Source organism: Bubalus bubalis, chromosome 12 (genome assembly GCF_019923935.1).
Source record: "Bubalus bubalis isolate 160015118507 breed Murrah chromosome 12, NDDB_SH_1, whole genome shotgun sequence".
Lineage (NCBI taxonomy): Eukaryota > Metazoa > Chordata > Mammalia > Artiodactyla > Bovidae > Bubalus > Bubalus bubalis.
The window spans coordinates 43,235,054-43,263,029 of NC_059168.1; the positions used below are offsets into that span (position 1 = coordinate 43,235,054).

General features: G+C 37.5%; 1 protein-coding gene and 1 pseudogene across 5 annotated transcripts in view; both read right to left on the reverse strand.

The window, feature by feature from the left end:
* Positions 1-27,976, reverse strand: part of PUS10 (pseudouridine synthase 10) — an 84,690-nt gene that overhangs the window by 19,266 nt on the left and 37,448 nt on the right. For all 5 annotated transcript variants that reach the window (XM_025261079.3, XM_025261078.2, XM_006073869.3 and 2 more), the window contains exons 5-8: positions 7,438-7,472; positions 4,121-4,232; positions 1,908-1,969; positions 1,568-1,613 (exon numbers count right to left, since the gene is read on the reverse strand). In XM_025261079.3, the coding sequence (XP_025116864.2) occupies positions 1,568-1,613; positions 1,908-1,969; positions 4,121-4,232; positions 7,438-7,472 (255 nt within the window). The remainder of the gene's footprint in view (positions 1-1,567; positions 1,614-1,907; positions 1,970-4,120; positions 4,233-7,437; positions 7,473-27,976) is intronic.
* On the reverse strand, positions 17,661-18,794 carry LOC102397280 (annotated as a pseudogene).

Consider the following 27,976-nt stretch of genomic DNA (forward strand, 5'->3'; position numbering starts at 1 on the left):
TTCAGTATCACTCACTAACCACAGACAAAGTAAACAAAATCCACTATACTGAATAGAAGGGCTACTACAAATGTCCCACTTTGGGTTTTTTAAAACAAGAAAAGCCAAACTTCATGGTAGACATACTAGAACTAATTAGTGCATACTCATGTGGTCACTATGATAAGTTACAATTATTTCTTCTGTTATGAAAAACTACACTTGACTGAAAATAGGAACAATGTAGATATCTAAATAGTTCAGCAACAAAAGAAATGATTTTCTAAACCATACTATGTCATAGGATTAGAATTAAAAATTAAGTGCCTCTTTGTTAAGATACGAAACCTTAACCCTGAAAGAATCTCAAAAGGTCATTCAACTTATTCCCAGCCATAATGCAGGAAAACTACACTTAAGACTAAACAACACCTACTGGCCAAATGGCATGATGTCTGTGATGGTTTGACAAAAATTTCCTTACTCTATTATTTGATGCTGGCACTTACATACTTGCTCAAAGATGACAAAAAATAAAACTAGACCTTTATATAAACATGGCTCACAGGTCATTTGGGCAGAACTTCCCAGTTGGTATGGCAAAGCAGTGAACTACAGCTGTACCCGGGTCCTTCTAGGTCCTGAGGGTTGAGGGGAAGGGCCTGGAACAACGAGAACCCCTAGGCCTACTGCTCACAACTTAGAGCAACTTCACCTGTTAACCTCAGGGTGCTGGCCAAACATGGAAATGTTCTAGATGTACCATGATGTGAGAAAAGGAGGGAAGCAGGGTTTTAGGCTTGATCTGCATTTCTGATTACTTCTGTACAAGGCATTTGGCAAATGTTACACACTCCCCAAGCCTCCAATCTCCCCCAGGTACTAAAAGATCCAGCAATTAGTCAAAGTAAGAGCAAAGACCAAAAGATGTATTTTTGGCAATAAACTTATATTCTTTTTAGCAACCACAACAGCAAAACATCAGTTATGTTTAACAACCACAACATCGGTCAGTAACACTAGAATGTCTGAGCCTGTACAAAACCAGCTAAGTAACTGGGCTGTGAAAACCTGTCAGTAACATGCCAGACATTCCACCTTGGCATGACAGAAACTAAAAATACAAGCTAACTATTTTTTCTCATTAACATGAAGGCCAGCTCACATCAGACAGTAAAGGAGAGTTTAAATAAAAAACCCTTTTTCAAATGTAGCCTGAAATAGGTTCTATTAATTCAGGACTGTCCTAAATAAAACAATTTATTTGGATTATATTTTCAAAATACCAATTTCTAGAAAACAAATATTAGACAGAAGTTTGGAATTGTGATGATACTGAAAACATACTTTCCCAGATGATGTAGTTTTGGGGAAACAATTCATGATGTTTGTGTGTCACGACTTCTGAGTCACACACAAAGGTGTTGAGAGTTTAAAAAAAAAATGAATGTAGCAAATGGAAATAGTTTGAAATTGATTCTTAGTATAATAGATTGCCAATATTTCTAACGCATATCCTTTTTGTTGTTAATTTGAATATTCAGCTCAGAAAAAAACTCAATAAAGAATAAGAAGCAGGAATCCTTACCTGTTTGTTTTTGGCTGGCTTGAAACAATCTGGGCATATTGCACGTCTAAGCAAAATTCAAGTTAATATAAAAGATTAATGAGTTTATTTGAGGGTGGATAAAATTCAAATATTTTATACAACATAGAGCTGCTAAACTCAGGATATCAGAAGCGGACAAAATGAATCCCTATATGAGCCACATGGGTTTGTCTAGACTCATATCAGAGAGCACACTTTAAATCTTCAGAGACATGACAAGTTCTGATAGGTCCCTTAGAAAGAAGAACAAAACTATTTTCATGAAAATCAAAAGGTATTAACAATGTTGCACAATTGGCAATGTTAAGTTGTAACTTACAGGAAGTGGCAATCCTCAACTGTTTCTGGGTGAGCAAAGACCACACTCACTTCAAATAAGCTCTAAAAATTATAAAGACAGTTTAAAAATGAGCAAAAAGAAACTAACATCTAACAACTTATCAATGGAAACAGAATTAACTCTCAAAGATTGGCTCAGAAAAAGTGACAAGGAAAACTGGAAATACTACTGTTTTCAAATCAGCTTGGTCACAGGGCAGCTGTAAAGGAAATAGTCTTTTTTCTTTTTAACTCCTAGAACTCATCACTAGTGATCCTACAAAAAACAAGTTTAAAACAAATTAAAGTTGTATGACTTTTTTGTAAAGTATATAAATTAGATACGAAGATAAATGAGAACTCAGGGAATTGGAAAGGGGTAACTGAAACAAACGAAGATATACTCCTGTCAGTACTATGACTAGAATTAGCAACTATAATTTACGCACATGCCTAACAACTCTGTATGAGGTTTCTTAATATTAAGTTCTCCAAGTTTTTAATAGATGTGACTTTTAAAAGAAAGATCTTAATTTTTTGTTTCATTAAAAATATAATACATAATAATATTATAAAATAATGGGTTTTCAATCCCACTCCACTGAGGTAGAACTAGTAACAGTTTGACATGGTCCCTTCCAGCCATTTTCATGAATATAAACATAAATATATGTACTTCTTGGTATATTAGATAGACATTTAGAAAACTGCTTAATTCAGTTAATATTACGTCATGAACATCTTTTCAACTCTAAGGACTGCTGGACATTTAAGCTGTAGTTAAGTTTTACCATTTTTAAAAAATGGTACAGTGTTGCTATATGGCAAACCAATACAACATTGTAGAGCAATTATCCTTCAATTAAAAATAAATTTTAAAAAACATTTTTTAAAATGCTAAAATAAATATCCTTGTACACACAAAGAAACACAATTTCATACTCTATATACATTTACCTCCATGGAGATTATACAAAATTTCACACTGAAAAAAAGATATATCATATAATAATTCTTCCTTTTTATTGAATTTTATATTTATCGATTGCATTGGATCGTCAGCAGGCCTATTAGCAACTCTTAATCACAATAGTGAAGGACTAATTTTTTTTTGTTTTACTCAAATCAACAAAATAAAATTAAAATTACAACATATTCCTTTTACTTAAGAAAACTTCATTCATGCTGAACCTATTAGAACATTACTGCATCTTTTGTTTTCTATTTTCTGTTCTCACTGATTCAACATGTAAAATTATCTGTGCTTCAAACTGAAATCTGAGGTAAAAATATTTTGCATCAATGACTTCTCTAATTTCCAAAGTACTTTCATCACCTCATTTCCTCTTCATACTATCTGTGAAGTGGTTTTATTCTCTATTCTTTCAGTATTCAGTTTAAAGGACAGAGTTTATTCTTACTAACAGAGGGAAACAGAGCTATATAATGTCAGAATGAGGAAAATTTTTTAATTGTTTAGCTTTGAAAGATGGTTTTGTGATTTTATTTGAATAGGGGTGTGTCTGATACCCAGGGAATTTCCTTCAAGCAAAATGATGAAGCAATGAGGCCATACTATTAAAATCTAATTTAAGATGAGCTAGGAATATGTCCTGTTTCCACGTCTGGAAATCTACTGAGCTCTTCCCTAAAATTCAATCCATTTCAAAGGCTGAAGCAAGGTCTACCCTGGAATAGAGGGGATGGGAAGTGTACTGGTTTCAAAGGCAGTCTGCTTTAAATTAAAGGGATCTGAGATACCACAAGGTGGGATAGGTTGAGCCCATGCTCCCTATAGTTGAACAGGTTCTGTCTACATATTCGAAAACAAGACTAGCCACAGACAACCAAAATTAAATAGTCTAGAGTTGACTCCACACTTGTTCATAGTTATTTATGTATAGCTTTATATCAGTAAATCTGTCTAATTAAACTATAAATATACTTCAAGGCACGAATTCATTTCTAACCTTTTAAGGTCAATTAGGGTACACTGCACCTGTTATAAGTGTCTTGATTACAAAGAAATTTAAAAAAGAAAAAGAAAAACTTTAATCTCAATTTTAACCTCAATTTAAAAACTGTAAAAGCTTAAAAACCTTTTATTGGATTATTGAAAGAGAAGATTCTTTTGGGTAACCAAAAATCTGCCATATAATGAAGTAAAACTAGTAAAACCAGAGAATAAAATTAACAATGCTGATGACCCAATACCTTTCCATCAATGGGAACACCCAGTTCCTCTGAAAACAGGGGGTGAGTTATCCATTTGTAGGCTTCTTTTAGCTGAACTATATCATTTCTTCCCAGCGACAGACTCTGCTTTCTGAATAACATAAAAATTAATTCACTGATATGAAAAACATCATTTTTATGAAGGCAAGAATTTATGCTATTATTAAAATGTAGAGTGCCTACTATGTGAAGGCACTATTTTACACATTAGATAGAAAGCAGAGACCAAAGCAGACAGTTTCCTCAGTTCATGGACCTATATTCTAGTAGAATCAAGAAACTACTTTTTTTTTTTTAAGTGGCGTATAGGACAAATTTTGAAGTTTCAAAGACAAAGGCATACAAATGAGTTTTTCTGAGATAGAATTGCCAGATTCCAGGATTATATATATCAGAAGATGGAAAGATGGAATAGAGAAGATTGTTTATTGCTCAGAAATTACAAACTGTCTATTACAATAATTTCACCCAGACCAAAAATGTTTACATCTACTTTCTTCCTGATAATGGGGACTTACTTTTGGGAAATCAATGTAAAAGCTGTACTTCTCTTTACTGGTAAAGAAGATTAAATCCTAAAGCATCAGTGCTCTAAAATGTTCATTAATTTAACAACATATACATGTCTTAATAAACATTTTACATTCCCCCAAATCTACTCATAGCCAATAAATAGGTTTGGGGAAGTCCCAATTATGATTTCTAGCTTTTAGTTTGTAACCTAAAATTGAGATAGAAAGGAACTGAAGTGAAAGAAAAGAAAAACATGATATGGTAATATTTAAACAGCTCTACTCTGAAATATCACTAATAAACAGGCCCATGTCATTCAAATAATTAAAATTTTAAATCAGTTACAGCTATTTATAGGACTGCTTTTTAACAAAAGAGGTGTTTAGGCCAACTTGTGAATCATTTCTTCTAATATCCAATTTTCACTAAAAAAAAAAAGACAATATAGTCAATATCCACTGTATTTAATTCTTCAACACCAAAAGACACTATGAACTATGAGTAGAAAATAAAAATAATTTAGTTAATTGCTATATTTAATTGATCTAAAAATATAATTATATACACACAATATAAAGACCACTGTTACTCTAAAAATGTAAATTAAGAAATAGCTGACCTACCCATTTTAATCCAGCTGAGATAACTGGTTAAACTGAATGCTTTCATATGCTTTGGGTTTGTGGTTTAACAATGAAGGACTCTGATAAGCCCTACATCTGACAAAAAATTAGATTACTTCTCTACACACTATGTTTAAGCTGCATAAACTGTTCCTAGTTCTCTGAGTATCAGAAACATCTTAGGAATTTTCAAAGACTATCTTGACATTGCATCAAACTGTTTAACTAATGATATCTGCATAAAACAGCATCACAGTTGAAAGTAAATAATTAAGGTATGACCACACATTTTAAAGAATAAAAAGGTGAAAACAGAAAACACAAGAATGGAAAACCCTTTAAAACTGTTTAGACTCTAGAGAGTCTAAAGTACAAAGGATTGTAGCCAAAGCCAATCCTAAAAACAGATTAAAACATTACTCATTATGTGTTTAAGAAAATTGATATTTTAGGTCCTTCATGGTTTTTGAAATACATTTCAATTTAAAGCACCTTACTCCAGTTTAAAAACTTCAACTACAGGTATTTTTTTCCTTCCAGATTAATGAACTATAGGAAAGGGTTAACAGACATTTTGGAAACCTTAGCCTCACCTTTAAGGCAAAAATACAGTACTTAAAATGCCAGATTTTCAATCCTGCAAGCTGAATGTGGCTAATAGCTTTTCTAATATAATTTAGGGTGAATGTTTTCACAGAGGTCCTTAGCTTATGACTGATGGTCCTTTAGAGGAATCAGTAGTCATTAAGGTAAATTCAGTACCAATTTAATACTTAGAAACTGCATTTCCCTCTCCTCTGTTAGATAACTAATGATGAGGATATCAATTACAATCACTTTTTCTATACATACAACAGAATAACCATTCTTAAGCAAAGATGAACCAAAATATCCAGTACACTTTTTTCCTAAATTCCTTGAATCAATTCTTTAATGGCAATCCCTCTACAGCCTATTGACATTATTATTATAGAATGAACTAGGGATATTAAGAGAAAAGAGTAGCATTCTGCCTTTTTTTCCTGTTTTAGTATCCCTATATTGATCAGGATCTTTTGGAAGAGCTAACCTTGGTTTAAAATCATTCAATAAGAAATAACCACAATAAGCAAGGAGGATGGAAACATTTGAAAAATAGCATGCTCTGACTATGCTATTAATAAGAAACTTCTCAAACACAGGATCAAATTTTATTATGCCAGAATCGCAAGCATTTGAGACTAATTTAACATAACCTAACAGAACCCCCAAACCTTTGATAAATATGTGGTTACTACCCTTTTAAAAATGCAGATGTGAAATACAACACACACAAAAATGCCAGATGAATTAATTTTCTATAAAATACCAAGTATGAGATTCTGATACAGAAATTTGTACTTCTCTCTGTGGTTTTCTTTCAGGAGTACACAGGAACCTCCAAGAGTCACATGGCCCTTTTCATACTGGTATAAAATTTTTAGTTTCAAAATCCAGAAAGCTCTGGGAAATTAAAGAGCTTTTTCCTTAACTCAGTTGGCAACCAAACTCTGACTTGAACAGGTAAGCCTTTGTTTATCAAATCGGTGTGAATATTGGTATGCTTCACTGCAGAAATATTAATGCTTGATAATACAGTACTACCCCAGAGGAGAGAGGTATATCATATATGGTATTTACGCTGTATTACATTGCCAAAGTCTAAAAAATTCTAAATTCCAAGACACATTTGCCACCAAGGGTTTCAGATAAAGGACTGTGAACCTATGTTTTCTGTGTCTTATCTATATATAAACTTACTGTTGTTCTGCCTTAACTAGAACTTTACTACATATCCTTTACAGCATAATTAGGTTTATAATTTTGCTTCTAAGACCAGCATAAAATGTGTTCCTTTAAAATAAGCTGCCAAACTACATTATATAAATGCATAATGATTCTAAAATATACATTTATGTTCATGATAAATCTACCAAAAAAGTGAGAGTACTAATATGCTGTGCAATAAACCAGTTAAACAAGGTTAACACCTAAATATATAAAATAAAAATTTTTCTTTGTGCCAATTTCTCTAGTAGCTAGTGAACTCACTCTTAAAAAAAGAGTAATAGTAAAAGTACTTTAAGAATCAAGTAGCTTAAATTTAAACGGTAGTAAAAATTCCCTATGTAAATTACTTACCCCATTTCCTGTTTTACCAGCAACCAAGCAGCATGCTGTAGGCAATTTAGTCACACCCAGAAAGAAGAGAAAAGGGAAAAATGTTCATTGAAATTTGGTTCCAATATCATTACTAAGGTGCTTAAGTAATTTGCTAATCAAACTCTCCCCTGTAGAAGAGGACTTACTGTTCAGAAATGTGGCAATGACCTCAATCTCATTTAAAATCAGAAATGAGGTAAGATGCCTCATTTGCAGTGCTGGCTTGCTGTGGCCTAGGAATTCAACAGGGGTATCCCCCTCCTCCCCACAGATTTCTATTTCTCATTAATAAGTTACAAGTGTTTTTTAATATGGGTGGCTCACATTTTTCTCTTAAAATATCTTACTGTTTCATGGGGGAAAGCCCAAACTGAATGAGTATATTCTATGTCCCCAAAACATAGATTTGAAGGACTCAGTTTTTTGTTTTTGTTTTTTTAATAGGACTAACATTTTTAACTCAAATTAATGATATCCACGTATAAGTGTTTAGGAGTATTATGTACTAATGTCTATAACTCACTTTGAAATATAATAAAAACTAAGATAAATGTATAGGTGTATTAAAAAAAGCAAATATACAAAAATAAGTGTAGAATCTAAGTGGGTATATGAGTGTTCACTGTACAATTCTTTCAATTTAATATAGGTTTGAAATTTTTCATAATAAAATGCTAGGGGAAATGTTCTGGGAAGGATTAAAAAAACTGAAAAAGTTGCCTAAACAAAAACAATAACATTTACAATCACAATTGTTATGAGGATTTAGTGAAATTCATGTAAAATGCTTTGTATACTAAGTGTGTGACACCAAGATTTCTCAGTTTGCCATTAGACTTCCATAGTTTTCACCTTAAAGAAAGATAATATATGGCCTGCCTCATATATACGGCATTTGGTGAACGTGACAGAAGCATAAATGTGTAAGTCAATAAAATACCACATGTAGTCTCTGCTTCTACATGTCGCAAAAATGGCCAGTCACACCCATTTTAAGACCTGGAGAGACAGCTTTTGTTGTTCATATGTCCTTTTAAACTTCAAATGGCTGGTAGGGCACCAGAGACATCTAAAGACTTAGTATCATTTAGAAACATTAGGTGCATCAATTTGATCAGATATTAGCTAAGCAGAATAAATTAATCACTAATTAGGTAAGAATTATAACTGTTCGAAGTGCCTAAATGTCTCATCAGTACCTTCCAATCTATTAGTTTGTTTACTTCGCTACCTCAAACTAATATCATTTATAGTGCTGCAAGACCCCTTCCCTCCTGCCTTCCATTTACTCAAGCCTTTTTTGAAAGTGTATGGTCATGGTGGAATACACAAATTAAGGAGTTGGAAGACCTGGCTTTAGGGTTTACCAGATGTCTGGCACTCAATTTCCTAGTGTGTAAAATAAGAGAGTTAGACAAAGATGCCAACAAATTTGGAAAACTCAGCAGTGGCCACAGGACTGAAAAGGTAAGTTTTCACTGCAATTCCAAAGAAGGGCAATTCCAAAGAACGCTCAAATTACTGCACAATTGCACTCATTTCACATGCCAGCAAGGTCATGCTCAAAATCCTCCAAGCGAGGCTTTAACAATACATGAACTGAGAACTTACAGATGTACAAACTGGATTTAGAAAAGGTAGAGGAACCAAAGATCAAATCACCAACATCTGCTGGATCATAGACAAAGCAAGAGAATTCCAGAAAAACATCTACTTCTGCCTCATTGACTACACTAAAGCCTTTGACTGTGTGGATCACAACAAACTATGGAAAATTCTTCAAGAGATGGAAATACCAGACCACCTTACCTGCCTCCCACGAAACTTGTATGCAGGTCCATACAATTAGAACCAAACATGGAACAACAGACTGGTTCAAAGTTGGGAAAGGAGGGCATTAAGGCTATATATTGTCACCCTGTTTATTTAACTTCTATGCAGGGCTGGATGAATCACAGGCTGGAATCAAGGAATCAAGATTGCCAGGAGAAATATCAACAACCTCAGATATGCAGATGACACCATCCTTATGGTAAAAAGCGAAGAGGAACTAAAGAGCTTTTTGATGAAGGTGAAAGAGGAGAGTGAAAAAGCTGGGTTAGAACTCAACATTCAAAAAACTAATCCAGTCCCATCACTTCATGGCATATAGATGGGGAAACAACGGCAACAGTGAGAGACTTTATTTTCTCGGGCTCCAAAATCACTGCAGACAATGTCTGTAGCCATGAAATTAAAAGACACTTGCTCCTTGGAAGAAAAGCTATGACAAACCTAGACAGCATATTAAAAAGCAGAGACATTACTTTGCTGACAAATGTTCATCTAGTCAAAGCTATGGTTTTTCCAGTAGTCATGTACAGATGTGAGAGCTGGACCATAAAGAAGACTGAGCACCAAAGATGAGTTTGAACCTGTGGTGTTGGAGAAGACTCTTGAGAACCCCTTGAACTGCAAGCAGATAATACCAGTCAATCCTAAAGGAAATAAATCCTGAATATTCATTGGAAGGACTGAAGCTAAAGCTCCAATACTTTGGCCACCCGATGTGAAGAACCGACTCATTGGAAAAGAACCTGATGCTGGAGAGATAGAAGGTGGGAGAAGGGGATGCCAGAGGATGAAATGGTTGGATGGCAGACTCAACAGACATGAGTTTGAGCAAGCTCCGGGACATGGTGAAGGATAGGGAAGCCTGGCGTGCTGCAGTCCATGGGGTTGCAAAGAGTTGGACATGACTAAGCAACTGAACAACAACAAGACTAAAGATGACTGTAATTTAAACTTTTCTGGATGGCTAAAGGTCACCATTAATGGACATTAGTGGATATACTGCTCTGTAACAGGGGCTATTAAGACTTCTAGGACTCTAAGATCATAGAAAAAATAAATAATGGTCTCCTAAAGTTGAAACCTTGGAGTCAATGTTACCCCACCTTTCTTCAGTCTCCATACTTTAAGAGATCAATAAATACTTGTTTCTTCATCTATAAAGGGATATTAATATTCCCCTTGCAGAGATATGATAAGGATTTAATGAAATTATGTATACAACGAACCAAGTAAGATTTCTGGCATGTACTTAATAAATGGTACCTATTATTGTCATTTTTAAATTAAAACCTTATCTATAATTCACAAATAATAAAATTATTATCCCTTTAATGTGTTGTTGGATTCTGATTGCTAGAATTTTGTTAAGGATTTTTGCATCTATGTTCATCAGTGATATTGGCCTGTAGTTTTCTTTTTTTGTGGGATCTTTGTCAGGTTTTGGTATTAGGGTGAAGATTTACGAGATTTGATCCCTTTCCTTCACATCTCAGACTACTCTGCTGTAGGCAGTCCTGGAGTCTCCCTCATCAATGAAACCCTCCTGGGTACCTGCACTATAGAGAACTATCTGTCCTTTTTGTCAGAGGACTCAGACTCTTCTGTCCTCTTTTAGTGACCTTTTCATTTCCTCTTTTGACATCTGTTCTCTATGGTCCATTCCAGATGATGCCATCTAGTCTGTAATTTACCCTGCCATCCTCTGATTATAAAGTAGTGTAGGGTAGAGGTTGCCAAGGGAAACCAGATTACCATGTGTAACATGTTAAATTAAATCAAATGTCTTTAGTACCTGAGATTTGTTAAAGGGTTTTCCCTTTCTAATCCCCTGCAGGCTCCCTGCTCAAGCATGCCAGCAGGGTTGGACTGAACTAATCACACAGCAGGGGCTGGAAGGCTGAATCCCAAAGTAGTCAGTGTTGCTCAATTATTCAATTTTACCATGTGCTAATAATGCCATGGACTGACTTCTGCTGAGGTAAAAGAAGTACATTCCTCTCCTTCAGGTCACCAAGATACTTTTAATAAACGTTCCATTCCTTAGTCAGTGGAAAAAATTCTTTCTCTGGAGTAAGAAATTTAATTCTTCCTCCCCAATAGAACCACTTAAAGTTATCAAGTTTAATCAAATTTGATACCAAAGGTAGCATGTCACCTCCTGAAAACTCAGGACCCACAGAATTTAATCCTGGACTCAGCGTTGCTAAATGGAGTAGTTGAATAACGTGCTTACTAAAGTGCTTGTGCACTTTGGCAACACAGAGACACACAGACAGACACACACATACATAAGCATATACCCATATACATATCACGGAAACTCTATGCCTGGGAATGGCTTTTAATCTTAGAGTTCTGAGCTGGGGGCTCATTCACCAGCAAACAATGAAAGTGGGTTATAGTAAGGCCAGGAATTGAGGCTGTTCAAGCAGAGGAGGCAGGAAGGAAGGAAGGAGAGATGGGCGGAAGCATTAAAAATGGCACTTGTCACATGCAGATTAATGGAGAGCCCAGAATAAAAGCCCACACACCTACAGTCAATTAATCTTCAACAAAGGAAGAAAGAATATAAACTGGGAAAAAGCCTCTTCAACAAGTGTTGCTGGGAAAGTTGGACTGCTGCATGTAAATCAATGAAGTTAGAACACATCCTCACATCATGCATAAAAATAAACTCAAAATGGCTTAAAGACTTCAACATAAGACATCACAATATAAAATTCCAAGAAGAAAGAATAGGCAAAACGTGCTCTGACATAAATTATTCAATGTTTTCTTAGGTCAGTCTCCCAAAGCAATAGAAATAAAAACAAAAATAAACAAATGGAACCCAATCAAACCTATAAGCTTTCACACAGAAAAGGAAACCATAAACAAAATGAAAAGACTGGTAGAAAATATTTGCAAATAATGCAACCAATGAGAGCTTAATCTCCAAAATATACAAACACCTCATACAACTCAACAACAACAAAAAACCCAAACAACTCAATTAAAAAATGGGCAATAGGCCTTAACAGACATTTCTCCAAAGAAAACATACAGATGGCCAGTAGGCACATGAAAAGGTGCTCAACACCACTAATTATAAGAGAAATGCAAGTCAAAACTACGATGAGGTACCACCTCACACTGGTTAGAATGGCCATCATTAAAAAGGAAATTCATTTTTTGAGACAAACTCAAACTTGTTTGTCTACAAGTAACAAACACTGGGAGAGGATGTGGAGAAAAAGGAACTCTCCTACACTGTTGATGGAAATGTAAATTAAGTATAGTCACTATGGAGAATAGAATAGAGGTTCCTCAGAAAACTAAAAATAGAATTACCATGTGATCCAGCAATCCCACTTTTGGGCATATATCTGGACAAAACTATCATTCAAAAGGGTACATGCATCCCTATGTTCATAGCATCACTATTCACAATAGCCAACTCTTTGGGGTTGGCAAAGTGTTGGACATGACTGAGCAACTTTCTTTACCAAATGAGCTATCAGGGAAGCCCCAAAATGGTAATGTAACAATAATAATGATTAATAAGATTAATAAAAATAGAAACACAGAGTGGTAGGGGCTGTGACAGGGAAATATTTTGAGGGGACATTTAAGGCATCCTCAGTTCAGTCTTGTTATTAAAACTATCAAGAAGTAACATCTAATCTGAATTCTGAAGAATCAGTTATTGAGAATTACCTGGGTGAAGAGTGGAGAAAATACAATCCAAACAGGGAAAAACTGTTGTGCAAAGGCCACAGAGCATCAGGAAGCTCCTTGGAACTATAGGTTATTGGTCCCTAAAGAGCTGAGGATGTGTGGCTGCAAAGTACAAAGGAGGAAACAGGATTAAAATGATAGAACTAGTGAACCCATGGTAAGGGGTTTAGATTTTACACTTAAGGCAAAATGGAGCCACAGAAGGATTTTAAGCAAGGGAGTAGCATGATCATATTTGTCTTCAGGAATTCTCACTCAGGTTGCAGTGTGAGTTAGAGGAAGAAGATGGTAACTAAGGGAAATGAAGACATTTGGTAAACTAAAGCAGAATTCAAGTGAGAAATCATATATATGGCAGTGGTAGTAGGCCTGGAGAGGAGGAGGCAGCTTTAAGAGATAATGAAGACACAGACCAGCAGGACTTGGTGATCAACACCGATGTCGGGGTTTCTAAATTACCACCAATGCCCTTAAAACTCTAAGGTCTTTTGAATTCTACATATCTCTTGGGCTCATTTGTGACAGCAAGGATAATGCAAATATAGACTTGTACCTACAGGGAAATGACAATAGCAGTGTGGGCAGCTAGAGGCATGACCCTCTGCTCTTCTCCACCCAGCACACACACACATGCCTCTCTCTCTCTCCCACTTACCTACTTCCAAGTCTCCTCACCACCATCACCTCCCTGCCACTCTTTTGTTCCCCCAGAATCTCTGATGTCAGACCTGTGATGTAATGACTAACACAGAGTCTGACTGTCTCTTTTGATAAATAAAAGATTTGTCTTTAGCCATGTTTGAAATCCCACCCCAATCCTCTACATTATCTTTCTCTACAGGGTTGAGAAAAAAGAAAATGAAGCCAGACATATGACCTTCTCAATCCAAATTTTCCTACTATTGTTGGCAAAAAAAAAAAAAAAAAAAAAAAAACCAAAAAACTTTAGATAACATTAAAAACGTTGAACATTCTATTTGTGACAAAGCAAGAGGAAAAAAGCAAGGACAAATCAGCAAAGATAGACTGAATCTACAGAGTCAAATTAGATACAGCTCTGTGCTCTGTGCTGTGCTTAGTCTCTCAGTCGTATCTGACTCTGCAACCCCATGGATTGTAGCCCTCCAGGCTCCTCTTCCATGGGGATTCTCCAGGCAAGAATGCTAGAGAGGGTTGCCATGCCCTCCTCCAGGGGATCTTCCCAACCCAGGGACTGAATCCAGGTCTCCTGCATTGCAGGCAGATTCTTTACCATCTGAGCCACCAGGGTACAGCTCGACTGATAGTTTCCAAGAGCATTAATACTTCTGTTTTGTGAGTTTTAAGGAAAATCTGAGGGGAACTGGGGAAGAAAAAGGAGAATTTCCATTGCTTTTTCCAATACTCTAGATAATTTTTGCCTACCTCTGAAGGATTTGATTGGAAATAATTACAAGAAAAAATTCTATAGAGGTGGGAAGGTGGAATAGAAGTAGAGGAGGAGAGAAGGAACCGGAAAACAGAGCAGCTGCAATGAATGAAGGCTCTGGGACAGATATAAATAAAAACAGGGTTCAGTCTTGTCCTTTGGTGTCATATGCTAATGACAAGATAACCTGGCAACTGAATTTCAGGTAACTCTAGAGTTAAAGACATCAGTCAAATGGAGATAACGACAAATATCTGTTAGTAATTGGCTGAGGCTGAGGGTGTAAAGGTGTTTCCTCTTAAAATTTGATTTTAGAGAATTAGCATCCACTGCCACCCAGTTAGCATATGACACTGAAGGACACGGCTGAACCTTATTTGCCTTTATTTTTATCTGTCCCCAAGCCTTCATTCATTGCAGCTGCTCTGTCTTTTCGGTTCCTTCTCTCCACCTCTACTTAGGCTGGTTAATGTGAGGTGAACCTGCGGATTCAAGAGGCTTCATCAACTAGCTCAATTTCAATAGCCATAAATACAATTTTACTTCAAAACAACTACCAAGAAAAACAGCTTTTTAAAAGTAAGTTTTAAGTTTTGGAATATTAAGGACTAAACTAACTTGCTGATAACCTATTAATTGTTGAAAAAGGTCTTCAATAAATAACTCAAGAACTCTATAAAGAGAATTATTTTAAAATTATTCCAGGGTCTTCCCTGGTGGTCTAGTGGTTGGGAGTGTGGGCTTTCACTTCGAAGGGCCTAGGTTCAATCCCTGGTCTGAGAACTAAGATCCTACAAGTCGAGCAGTACATCTAAAAAAAAAAAAAAAATTTTAAATTAGGAAAATTATAAGACTGGAATCATTCCATATTTTGAACTTGATTTGCACTAAATGTATTAGTATTCTTAGGGATAAAGATTTCTTTACTGCATTTTAAAAATTAACTTTTAGATATTACTTTTTAAATGAAAAGAATATTATCAAAATAATCAGACTTCTGGCTTCAAGATAGTGGAAAAAGGCCCTTTCTGCTCACTTCTCTGGAAAATCACTGTAAAATAAGAGAATGAGAAACAGAAAAAGACACTCCATCTACAATGAGACAAGAAGATTCATCACCACAACTCTCAATGTACAAAAGAAAAGGAATGCAGGAGTGGAAAGCAGCAGAGCCCAGGAAGCTGATCCCTCAGTCCTGGCAAAGAGAGATACTAGCTCCTCCAAGCCAAGCAAAGCTGAGGACTGGAAACCTAAGACAATAGAGGGTGAAACATGGGCTAAAAAGAAGAGGAATCGTTGAAGGCCTGTATAAAGAACAAACGGACCCCCACGTCCCTCCCTGACACCAAGCAATAGGAGACTTATACTCTGGGAAACCAAACTAGAGGTGTCTACACTAAGGAGCCTCTGGCAAGAGAACAGCTGGAGTGAAGCCCTGCAAGGAAAATAGGAGGGGTCCATAAGAGCTTACAGTCTGAACAGAGAGAACGGAAGACCCCTTTCCTACCCTGCTCTGGCACTCAGGCTGCTGAGCTTATACCTTTCTTGACGGGAGACTAGAGGATTCTTCTCTGGACAAACTGGATGGTTTTTGAGGGAAATTTTTCAGATAATGTGATTGGTCCTTTCATATAAAAAGTCAATTTACTACCTGTTCTCTTCTAATAAAACTCAGTCAACAGGCACCACCATCCCACACATAACTTTCAATTACCTTTTAATGTTCTGTACTTAAATGAATGCACAGAGACCATAAGTCATTTGAAGAAAATCTTTAACATGAAAGGAAGAAACCAAAACACAAACACAAGTGGAAAGAATAGTGACAAATTTCCATGTGCCCTTCAAGCCAGCCTCAAGTTATCAACATTTTGCTGAACATATTTTACCTATCTCTATTACCTTTTTCATTTAAGAGGGAGGTGGGCTGGAGTTACCATAAGAAAATCTCAAATAATTTCACCTGTGAACAATTCCGAATGGAAACATTTTTAAAAGCAATATTCTTTGTTATTTAAACTTACATTGAAACATTTCTGATGTCAATTTAAACATACTTCATGGGAAATAGATGGGGGAACAGTGGAAACAGTGTCAGACTTTATTTTGGGGGGCTCCAAAATCACTGCAGATGGTGATTGCAGCCATGAAATTAAAAGACGCTTACTCCTTGGAAGGAAAGTTATGACCAACCTAGCTGCTAAGCTGCTAAGTCACTTCAGTCGTGTCTGACTCTGTGTGACTCCACAGACGGCAGCCCACCAGGCTCCCCCGTCCCTGGGATTCTCCAGGCAAGAACACTGGAGTGGGTTGCCGTTTCCTTCTCCAATCCATGAAAGTGAAAAGTGAAAGGGAAGTTGCTCAGGCATGTCCAACTCTTCGCGACCCCATGGACTGCAGCCCACGAGGCTCCTCCATCCATGGGATTTTCCAGGCAAGAGTACTGGAGTGGGGTGCCATCGCCTTCTCCTGAGCAACCTAGATAGCATATTAAAAAGCAGAGACATTGCTTTGCCAACAAAGGTCCGTCTAGTCAAGGCTATGGTTTTTCCTGTGGTCATGTATGGATGTGAGAGTTGGACTGTGAAGAAAGCTGAGAGCCAAAGAATTGATGCTTTTGAACTGTGGTGTTGGAGAAGACTCTTGAGAGTCCCTTGGACTGTAAGGAGGTCCAACCAGTCCATCCTAAAGGAGATCAGTCCTGGGTGTTCATTGGAAGGACTGATGCTAAAAGCTGAAACTCCAATACTTTGGCCACCTCATGCAAAGAATTGACTCATTGGAAAAGACCCTGATGCTGGGAGGGGTTGGGGGCAGGAGGAGAAGGAGATGACAGAGGATGAGATGGCTGGATGGCATCACCAACTCGATGGATGTGAGTCTGAGTGAACTCCGGGAGTTGGTGATGGACAGGGAGGCCTGGCGTGCTGTGATTCATGGGGTCACAAAGAGTTGGACATGACTGAGTGAATGAACTGAACTGAACTGAAGGGAGCACATGGTTTCTGAAACTTCTTTTGGGGCTGGAGAAGGGTACATAAGTAAAAATGTTTGAAAAGCATTTACTGAACCTTAGCATAGACAAAAATCATTTGAAATGAAAAAGGGACACATAGAATCACGTACATGGAGAAGGGTTTTATTTTTTTTTTTCTCATTTTTTGTTTTTCCTCTCAGATAACATGTAAAACGCACAGAATATACTGGTTTTATTTATTTATTTTTTCATTTTAACAGTTTCTAATGAAAGCTGTAGACAAGATGACTTTATTCTTGCATCTTCTCAATTGTTTCTTCCTTATATTTGCCCTTTTCCTTTCCTACTTGGCGAGATTTGGCTTTACGTTTGAGGATCTTTTTGCGGTCTTTGTCCAGTTTTAGTCTGGTGATAACCACCTTGCTGGGGTGAATGCCCACATGGACAGTTGTGCCATTAGCCTTCTCCCGCTGCACTCGTTCAATGTAGACGACATATTTCTTCCTGTAAACCTGGACTACTTTGCCAATTTGCTGCCTTTTGTAGTGCCCTCGTACAACCTGAATTTCATCATCCTTTCAGATGGGCATGGATCGAACGTTGTACTTCTGTTTTAGCTCTTTAGAAAGAGGAGAAGACATAATTTTCCTGCGAATGTGGGAAGGCACATTGAAATGCCTTTTTCGATTCTTGCTTCGGTCAGAAGTCACAAAGGGATTGAACTTCATTTTGGCTGCTAGCGCTTCAGCGATGGCCACAGAAGGGAAGAGCAATATACTGGTTTTAAAAAATATTTATTTATTTGACTGCTTTGGGTCTTAGTTGCCCTGTGGCATGTCGGAGCTTAGTTCCAGAACCAGGGATCAAACCTGTGTCCCCTGAATTGGAAGGTAGATTCTTAACCACTGGACCACCAGGGAAGTCCCTGGAATACACTGTTATTTATTGTGGAACATAATTTTCTCTCTCACTTTCTCTGTGTATATTATCTCAACCTCAAAGGTTTTTTGTTTTTCAGCAAAGAAAAGAAGTATGAGGACCCCTGGGGAGTGGAGGAGAAAGAAAGACCTCCTTCCTCCCTTTCCCCATTTCTTCCTCTTACTCTGATCACTGAATAGACATGAATTTCCGTGGCTTCTGCTGGGAACCTGGGTAAGATATGCTGGATACGGTCCAGAGTGGCCATAGTCAATGACAAATGTCTTGTGTCCAAGTGTGGTAGGCATATATTAGTAGACAAAATAGATACAAATCCTGACCTTGTGAAATTTATAGTCAAGAAACAGATAACAAGCAAAATAAATAAATGAATCACATGCTATTTCATGTGATAAATGCAATGAGAAACGATCCATTTATTGGTTCAGTTCAGTTCAGCCACTCAGTAAGGTCCGATTTTTTGCAACCCATGGACTGTGTCATGCCAGGTCTCCCTGTCCATCACCAACTCTCAGAGCTTGCTCAAACTTATGTCTATCGAGTTGGTGATGCCATCCAATCCTCTCATCCTCTGTCATCCCCTTTTCCTCCTGCCTTCAATCTTTCCCAGCATCTGGGTCTTTTCCAATTAGTCAGTTCTTTGCATCAGGTGGCCAAAGTATTGGAGCTTCAGCTTCAGCATCAGTCCTTCTAATGAATATTCAGGACTGCTTTCCTTTAGGATTGACTGGTTTCCTTTAGGATAGACTGGTTTGATCTCCTTGTAGTCCAAGGGACTCTCAAGAGTCTTCTCCAACACCACAGTTCAAAAGCATAAATTCTTCAGTGCTCAGCTTTCTTTATGGTCCAACTCTCACATCCACACATGACTACTGGAGAAACCATAGCTTTGACTAGATGGACTTTTGTCAGCAAAATAATGTCTCTGCTTTTTAATATGCTGTCTAGGTTGGTCATAGCTTTTCTTCCAAGGAGCAAGTATCTTTTCATTTCATGGGTCCAGTGACCGTGTGCAGTGATTTTGGAGCCGAAGAAAATAAAGCCTGTCAGTTTCCATTGTTTCCCCATCTATTTGCCATGAAGTGATGGAACTGGATTCCATGATCTTAGTTTTTTGAATGTTGAGTTCTAAGCCAGCTTTTCTACTCTTTTACTTTCATCAAGAGGCTCTATAATTCCTCTTCACTTTCTGCCATAAGGGTGGTATAATCTGCATATCTGAGGTTGAAATTTATCAGTTACTGTGGAGAAAACTAAAACAAGAGGAATGGAAGAAGAACAATTTGCAAGTTTAAAAAGGGTAGTAAGGGAAGGCAATTGAAGAAGGTGAGGGAATAAGCCATACATATATCTGAGGGAGAAGTATTTCAGGCAGAGAGAACAGCAATGCAAAGACCTGGAGGCAGAAGTGCACCTGTTGTGTTCAATGTGGCTAGACCAGTCCGGGAAGAGAGCAAGTATCTAGTGATGAAGTCAAAGAACTAAGGTGCAGTGGTAGGGCAGGGCCAGTGTAGGCCCTTGCAGGCAATTAGAGGACTCTTGTTTCGCTCTGAGCCAGATGGGGAGCAATGGAGGGTAAACTAAGGAAGGACATGAACTGATTTACTTTTTAAAGTGGTAAGGGACAAGCATGGAAGCAGGGACAGTTTTTAGGAGGCCACTATAAAAATCCAAGCAATTGCTTAACCTGCCTCTGGATAAGGGAAATTATCTTGACAGGTACAGCAAGGAGAAAGACTAGGGTTGTTTCTAGGATCTCAATGCCTTCAAATTAACCAGTTTGTTAATGGGTCAACAGTCCGTGGCCCATTTGCTGGAAGTGTAAGTTGGGGCTTTACCAGCTAAAACTCTGTCCTAGGTCTTGGCCTGTAATCCTCTGCTTCACACTGTGCTGGATTATTCTCTTCCAAGAAGGAGCTCCCCATGCATAGTGGGCAGGCAGGAGGTACCAGACCCAGGCATCTCACCTGTGCCCTGCAGTATGTCTCCACAGGCACTAGCCTTCAGAGCCAGAGACTTCTGGTCATCATGGATAAGAAGATGAAATAGTCCAGCTTGGTGGAAGTTGGGGAGAGGGTACACTCAGGACAGTTGACATGCATAGACTGCAGACCCCAGAAAACTACTGACCATGGGATTCATAGTGGCCAAGACACTGTACATAGCAGCCTCAATCTAGGGGCTTTTCTGAATCCCTACCTTGGACACAAGATGGGTTTCAAGAAGTCCAATGCAACCGTCAGAGGATGGGGCTGACCTATGATAGCAACTTCCCTGGGGGAGCCTCCCATTCTCCCTGCTATGGCCCGGAACTCTATGCCTTTCATCCAGGCCTAATCAGAAGTTGGCCACTTCATGTACCTAAATCAATTCTGTAAACTTGGCCTGTGGACCAAATCAGCCACAAAAAAGACCCAAAATATCAAGGGGGCCAGTTCTTCCATCTACATTGGGGTTCTGCTCACAAGCACACATAAATACACAATGAATACATAAAAAACAAAGATGCATGCACATACATATGTGTACTTACAGATGCAAACATATATACAAACTCACACACACACATCTATACAGCAGAATATTCTATTCAAAGAAGATGTCAAGAAAGAGTTGATGAGTATGTGTATTTTCAAAAAAAATTGTTAAATCTAGATCAGTGACTCTCAAATAGTTTGGTTTCAGAGCTTTTTACAGTTTAAAAATTCTTTGAGAACCCAATATAGCTGCTTTTGTTTATGCTGGTTATATCTATGAATATTTATCATATTAGCAATTAACTATAGTTAAAATGTATACATTTTAAAAATATTAATCCCACAAAGAGTCAGACACGACTGAGTGACTGAACTGAACTGATTGAATTCATCTAAAATTGATAAGAAAGTGATAAATCTACTACGTGCTAACACAAATAACACTTTAAAAATACTATATTGTTCAAACAAAATAATTCAGTGAGAATAGTGGCAATGCAGTACATGTTTGCAATTTCTTTAGTATACATCTTAAAAAAGACATCTGGATTTTCATATCTGCTTTTATGTTCAATTTGCTACAATAGTATGTATCATGTAGCCTCTGGAAAACTCCACTGTATACTTTTGAGAGGATGAGAATGAAAATGGCAAAAAATAATATATTACTATGAAAATACTTTTGACTTCATGAACCTCTTACAAGGACCCTGAGTAGTCCCTACACCACACTCTGAGAACTATTGATGTGACTGAAACGGACAATTTTGAAGGAACATACAAATAATTAAAATCTGACTCAAGATGAATGAACAAAATCATATAGACCAATAACCTTTAACAGAATAAATTGAAAAAGTAATAAAGCTATCCCCTTAGTACTCCCTAAAATAGTTTGTTAAGTATAGTCTATCAGAACTTCAAGAAACAGAAACAAATTACTTTTTTTGCTAAAATTTTCCAAACACAAAAGAAAGCCTGATAATTAAAACCACAAGGATTACACAATCTAATATCCAAACCATAATCTAATATGTAATATATTTGCATAATTTAATACCCAAACCAAAGATAGCATTAAAATAGTAGATAAGAGGCTATTTTATTTACATACATATACATACAGACTTCCCAGGTGGCGCTAGGGGTAAAGAACCCACCTGCCAATGCAGGAGACTTGGGTTTGATCCCTAGGTTGGGAAGATTCCTGGAGGAAGGATCCTACTCTAATATTCTTGCCTGGAGAATCCCACGGACTGAGGAGTCTCTTGGGCTAGAGTCCATAGCATCACAAAGAGTCAGACATGACTGATGTGACTGAGCATGCAATTGCACATATTATAAAAATCCTAAATAAAATATTAATAAGTCAAATTTTTACTTAAATAAAATCAGGCTAAAAAATGTTATTTAGGAAAACAACAAAAGTTCAACATAAGAAAACCAATTCATTTACTTGACTACAATAATAGTTAAAAAGAAAAATATAATGACTGTAAATACTCATTTTTCATTAAAACACTTACTAAACTTGAAATAGAAGCAAATTGCCTTAAATAGAGAAAGAATATGTATAAGAAAAGAGTTAACGATGCAATTACTACTAAAACTTCAGAAACATTCCTATTACTGAAGAGCAAGACAAGAGTCACTACTAGTATTACCATTATGTAACATGTTTTGGAGGTCCGAATCAAGTCTATGAGATATGTACATACACAAACATATATATCATATATATATGTATATAGTGAAAAAGAGTAGAAAAGTGATCACTATTTGCAAATAAAGTAATGGTATATTTAGATAATCAACCAAAAAAAAAAAACCACTAGAATTTTTAATCAGTCAGTTCAGTTCAGTTGCAGAGTCGTGTCGGACTCTTTGCGACCCCATGAATCGCAGCACGCCAGGCCTCCCTGTCCATCACCAACTCCCGGAGTTCACTCAGACTCACATCCATCGAGTCGGTGATGCCATCCAGTCATCTCATCCTCTGTCGTCCCCTTCTCCTCCTGCCCCCAACCCCTCCCAGCATCAGGGTCTTTTCTAATGAGTCAACTCTTTGCATGAGGTGACCAAAGTATTGGAGTTTCAGCTTTTAGCATCAGTCCTTCCAATGAACACCCAGGACTTATCTCCTTTAGGATGGACTGGTTGGATCTCCTTGCAGTCCAAGGGACTCTCAAGAGTCTTCTCCAACACCACAGTTCAAAAGCATCAATTCTTTGGCTCTCAGCTTTCTTCACAGTCCAACTCTCACATCCATACATGACCACAGGAAAAACCATAGCCTTGACTAGATGGACCTTTGTTGGCAAAGTAATGTCTGCTTTTCAGTAAGCTATCTAGGTTGGTCATAACTTTCCTTCCAAGGAGTAAGTGTCTTTTAATTTCATGGCTGCAGTCACCATCTGCAGTGATTTTGGAGCCCCCCAAAATAAAGTCTGACACTGTTTCCCCATCTATTTCCCATGAAATGATGGGACCAGATGCCATGATCTTAGTTTTCTGAATGTTGAGCTTTAAGCCAAATTTTTCACTCTCCTCTTTCACTGTCATCAAGAGGATTTTAATAGAGACTAGAAAATTGGGCAATTACAAGATAAATATCAAGACATACAAACATACACATATTGCTTTCCTAGTAACCAAACAGAAAATCTTATGAAAAAAAGAAACCCTACTCAGATTGCCTTTAAATAAAAAATGAAAACATGTTTAAAAAAACCAAAACACATAGGAATAAATTTATGAAATGTGAGATGAAAATGATAAAATAATTGTAAGCCCAAATGAAGAGCTGAAACACTGTAGAGACATTTGCTCCTCGTTGAAAAGTTCCATAAAAACTAGAAACTTAAGTTTTCTGAATGACTATACACAAAGGTAAATAATAAATGACAGACTGGAAGAAAAACTGTATAAAGGATCAATACCCATATGTCCAAAGAGATCTCCCAAATCAGTTTTAAACAGCCAAATAACCAGATAAAAAGGAACCCCAATGATTAACATACATGCAAAAGAATTGTGAAACCGCACTTTAAAATCAAATAAGCGTAAATTAAAACAAGATAATTTTTGCATATAGTTTAGAATGTGAAAGAATATGATATACCCAGTTTGGGTGAGGGTACAAGGGTGGAAGACACTGTTGTAAACTGGTAACATCTTGAGGGAGGGCAACTTAGAAATACTTATCAAAATTTCAATTAATTCAGCGACAAGAGCTGCCTATTTTGAATGTAAACCTCATTTCCCATAAATATAATAGCTCATTTTAGAGGTGCTGTGATGACAGGATGAATGATTTGTAAACTGTAAAATGTACACATGACACATGCACCCCCTCCCACCCCATATACCATGATCCTGTTTTTGTTAATGAATTTTATTATAATTTGGAAAATAGATTATCTGTCAAGGTATTAACATTGAAGGTTTTCTAAATGTGTTAAAGCAATGTATCAAAAACTTCAAACAAAATCTTTTCAAATACATGATAAACTCCTCTGATCTGGTAAGGTTTAGTGTGCCTACCACTTTTTCTCCCCAGGGACTTGCCTAAGTAGTATCAGAAGCAGGATAGGAAAGAGGTCAAAAAGTATCCTACAAGATGGGACTGACATACATACACTACTGTGCATAAAACATAATTAGTGAGAACCTACTGTGCAGCACAGAGAACTCTACTCAGTGATCTGTGGTGACCTAAATGGGAAGGAAATCTAAAAGAACAGATAGACGTATATGTATAACTGATTCACTCTGCTGTACAGCAGAAACTAACACAACATTGTAAAGCAACTATACTCCAATAAAAAAATTTTTTTAAGTATCCTAGAAAAAGCATGGGATTCTGAAATAGAACTAGGTTCAAGTTCTCTTTCTACTTAGCAGCAAGTCATTTGGGGCAATTATATGCTCTTTAGTTGCTTGTTTCCTCATCTGTAAAACAGTCAGAATGCTGTTTCTCGTATAAATGAAAATTTAAATGAGATATTCTACCAAAATGTTAATTGTTGTTTTTATAATGCAGGTCTCCTAATTCAGTTTAGTAGTGCACATTAAACAAAAAAGGGGATTTCCTCAAGCCTTGCCCCTTCCAAACTTTCAGTTCTAGTCTAAAAGTTTAAGGAAGGTCATTTGTTGTGAATTTGAGTATAGAACGGCATCTGCACTGGGCCAGTTTCTAGCTCTGAATGCTGGTTAACAGGTATGCAAACCATAAAGGCAAATGACCAAGGCAGATCAAATCATACACCCAAAAACAAAATGCAGTAAGTCCCTGGGGAAAGGAGAAAGGCAGGGGCCCTGGGACCTTAAATCCTGTCCAGTTTAAATCCTGTCAAAATCTTTATTAGGTGACCTTGTGTAGTATTTTGAAGGAGAGGGAGGGAGGCAGTGAGGGAGGGGAGGAGAGTAAGAGAGACAGAAAGGGGGAGAAAGATGGAGACGATGAGAGAAAAAAGAGGGAAAAGGAACCACAGATTCCTAAGAATAATTTGGGGAAGCCTATCTAATGGCAAGATCTAATGCTAAAGCTTTGGCATTTTGGCTGGGAAATTTCAAGTGCATTTCTAGAATATGGCAGAGTGATGAGCTATTCATCAGTTCAGTTCAGTTCAGTCGCTCACTCGTGTCCGACTCTTTGTAACCCCATGAATCGCAGCACACCAGGCCTCCCTGTCCATCACCAACTCCTGGAGTTCACCCAAACTCATGTGCCTAGAGTTGGTGATGCCATCCAGCCACCTCATCCTCTGTTGTCCCTTTCTCCTCCTGCCCCCAATCCCTCCCAGCATCAGGGTCTTTTCCAATGAGTCAACTCTTCGCATCAGGTGGCCAAAGTATTGGAGTTTCAGCTTTAGCATCAGTCCTTCCAATGAACACCCAGGACTGATCTCCTTTACAATGGACTGGCTGGATCTCCTTGCAGTCCAAGGGACTCTCAAGAGTCTTCTCCAACACCACAGTTCAAAAGCATCAATTCTTCAGTGATATAAAAATAGAAGCTACAATAACTGAAAAATTAAAAAGGCATAAGTTCATGAGCTGTCAAAAATGATTATTAAATACACTCATGAGTCTAACTGGTAATGAATTTTCTTCTACCCTTTACTTCCATCTACCACTCCTCCATTATAGAAACTTAAAATATGCAAACATTGTAAGGATCACTATTGGGTATGAGTCCTACTATTAACTCTCAAAAAAGAATATAAACTCTACCACAAATAATTTTTTTTGTGTATTTCTCTAAACTTAATTGATAGATTTTCATTAGGGTTGTTATTGTATAAAAAAAAGTAATTCTAACCTCACAGATGAAACAAACAGGACAGTATGCTCTGATCTTAGTGATTTGTTTAATGTTATAAATAAAAATAATGTGCGCAGGCGCAGGAGGGCCTAGAGGAGCTAACCCATGTTGAAGGTCAGGAAGGGCAGTGGTGAGGAGATACCCCTAGTCCAAGGTAAGGAGCAGTGGCTGCGCTTTGCTGGAGCAGCCGTGAAGAGATACCCCACGCCCAAGGTAAGAGAAACCCAAGTAAGATGGTAGGTGTTGAAAGAGGGCATCATAGGGCAGACACACTGAAACCATACTCACAGAAAACTAGTCAATCTAATCACACTAAGACCACAGCCTTGTCTAACTCAATGAAACTAAGCCATAACCATGGGGCAACCCAATGGGCGGGTCATGGTGGAGAGGTCTGACAGAATGTGCTCCACTGGAGAAGGGAATGGCAAACCACTTCAGTATTCTTGCCTTGAGAACCCCATGAACAGTATGAAAAGGCAAAATGATAGGATACTGAAAGAGAAACTCCCCAGGTCAGTAGGTGCCCAATATGCTACTGGAGATCAGTGGAGAAATAACTCCAGAAAGAATGAAGGCATGGAGCCAAAGCAAAAAGAATACCCAGCTGTGGATGTGACTGGTGGTAGAAGCAAGGTCCGATGCTGTAAAGAGCAATATTGCATAGGAACCTGGAATGTCAGGTCCATGAATCAAGGCAAATTGGAAGTGGTCAAACAAGAGATGGCAAGAGTGAATGTAGACATTCTAGGAATCAGCGAACTGAAATGGACTGGAATGGGTGAATTTAACTCAGATGACCATTATATCTGCTACTGCGGGCAGGAATCCCTCAGAAGAAATGGAGTAGCCATCATGGTCAACAAAAGAGTCCAAAATGCAGTACTTGGATGCAATCTCAAAAATGACAGAATGATCTCTGTTCGTTTCCAAGGCAAACCATTCAATATCACAGTAATCCAAGTCTATGCCCCAACCAGTAATGCTGAAGAAGCTGAAGTTGAACCGTTCTATGAAGACCTACAAGACCTTTTAGAACTAACACCCAAAAAAGATGTCCTTTTCATTATAGGGGACTGGAATGCAAAAGGAGGAAGTCAAGAAACACCTGGAGTAACAGGTAAATTTGGCCTTGGATTACGGAATGAAGTAGGGCAAAGACTATGGAGTTTTGCCAAGAAAATGCACTGGTCATAGCAAACACCCTCTTCCAACAACACAAGAGAAGACTCTACACATGGACATCACCAAATGGTCAACACTGAAATCAGATTGATTATATTCTTTGCAGCCAAAGATGGAGAAGCTCTATACAGTCAACCAAAACAAGACCAGGAGCTGACTGTGGCTCAGATCATGAACTCCTTATTGCCAAATTCAGACTTAAACTGAAGGAAGTAGGGAAAGCCACTAGACCATTCAGGTATGACCAAAATCAAATCCCTTATGATTATACAGTGGAAGTGAGAAATAGATTTAAGGGACTAGATCTGAGGATAGAATGCCTGATGAACTATGGAATGAGGTCCGTGACACTGTACAGGAGAAAGGGATCAAGACAATCCCCATGGAAAAGAAATGCAAAAAAGCAAAATGGCTGTCTCGGGAGGCCTTACAAATAGCTGTGAAAAGAAGAGAAGTGAAAAGCAAAGGAGAAAAGGAAAGATATAAGCATCTGAATGCAGAGTTCCAAAGAATAGCAAGAAGAGATAAGAAAGCCTTCTTCAGTGATCAATGCAAAGAAATAGAGGAAAACAACAGAATGGGAAAGACTAGAGATCACTTCAAGAAAATTAGAGATACCATGGGAACATTTCATGCAAAGATGGGCTCGATAAAGG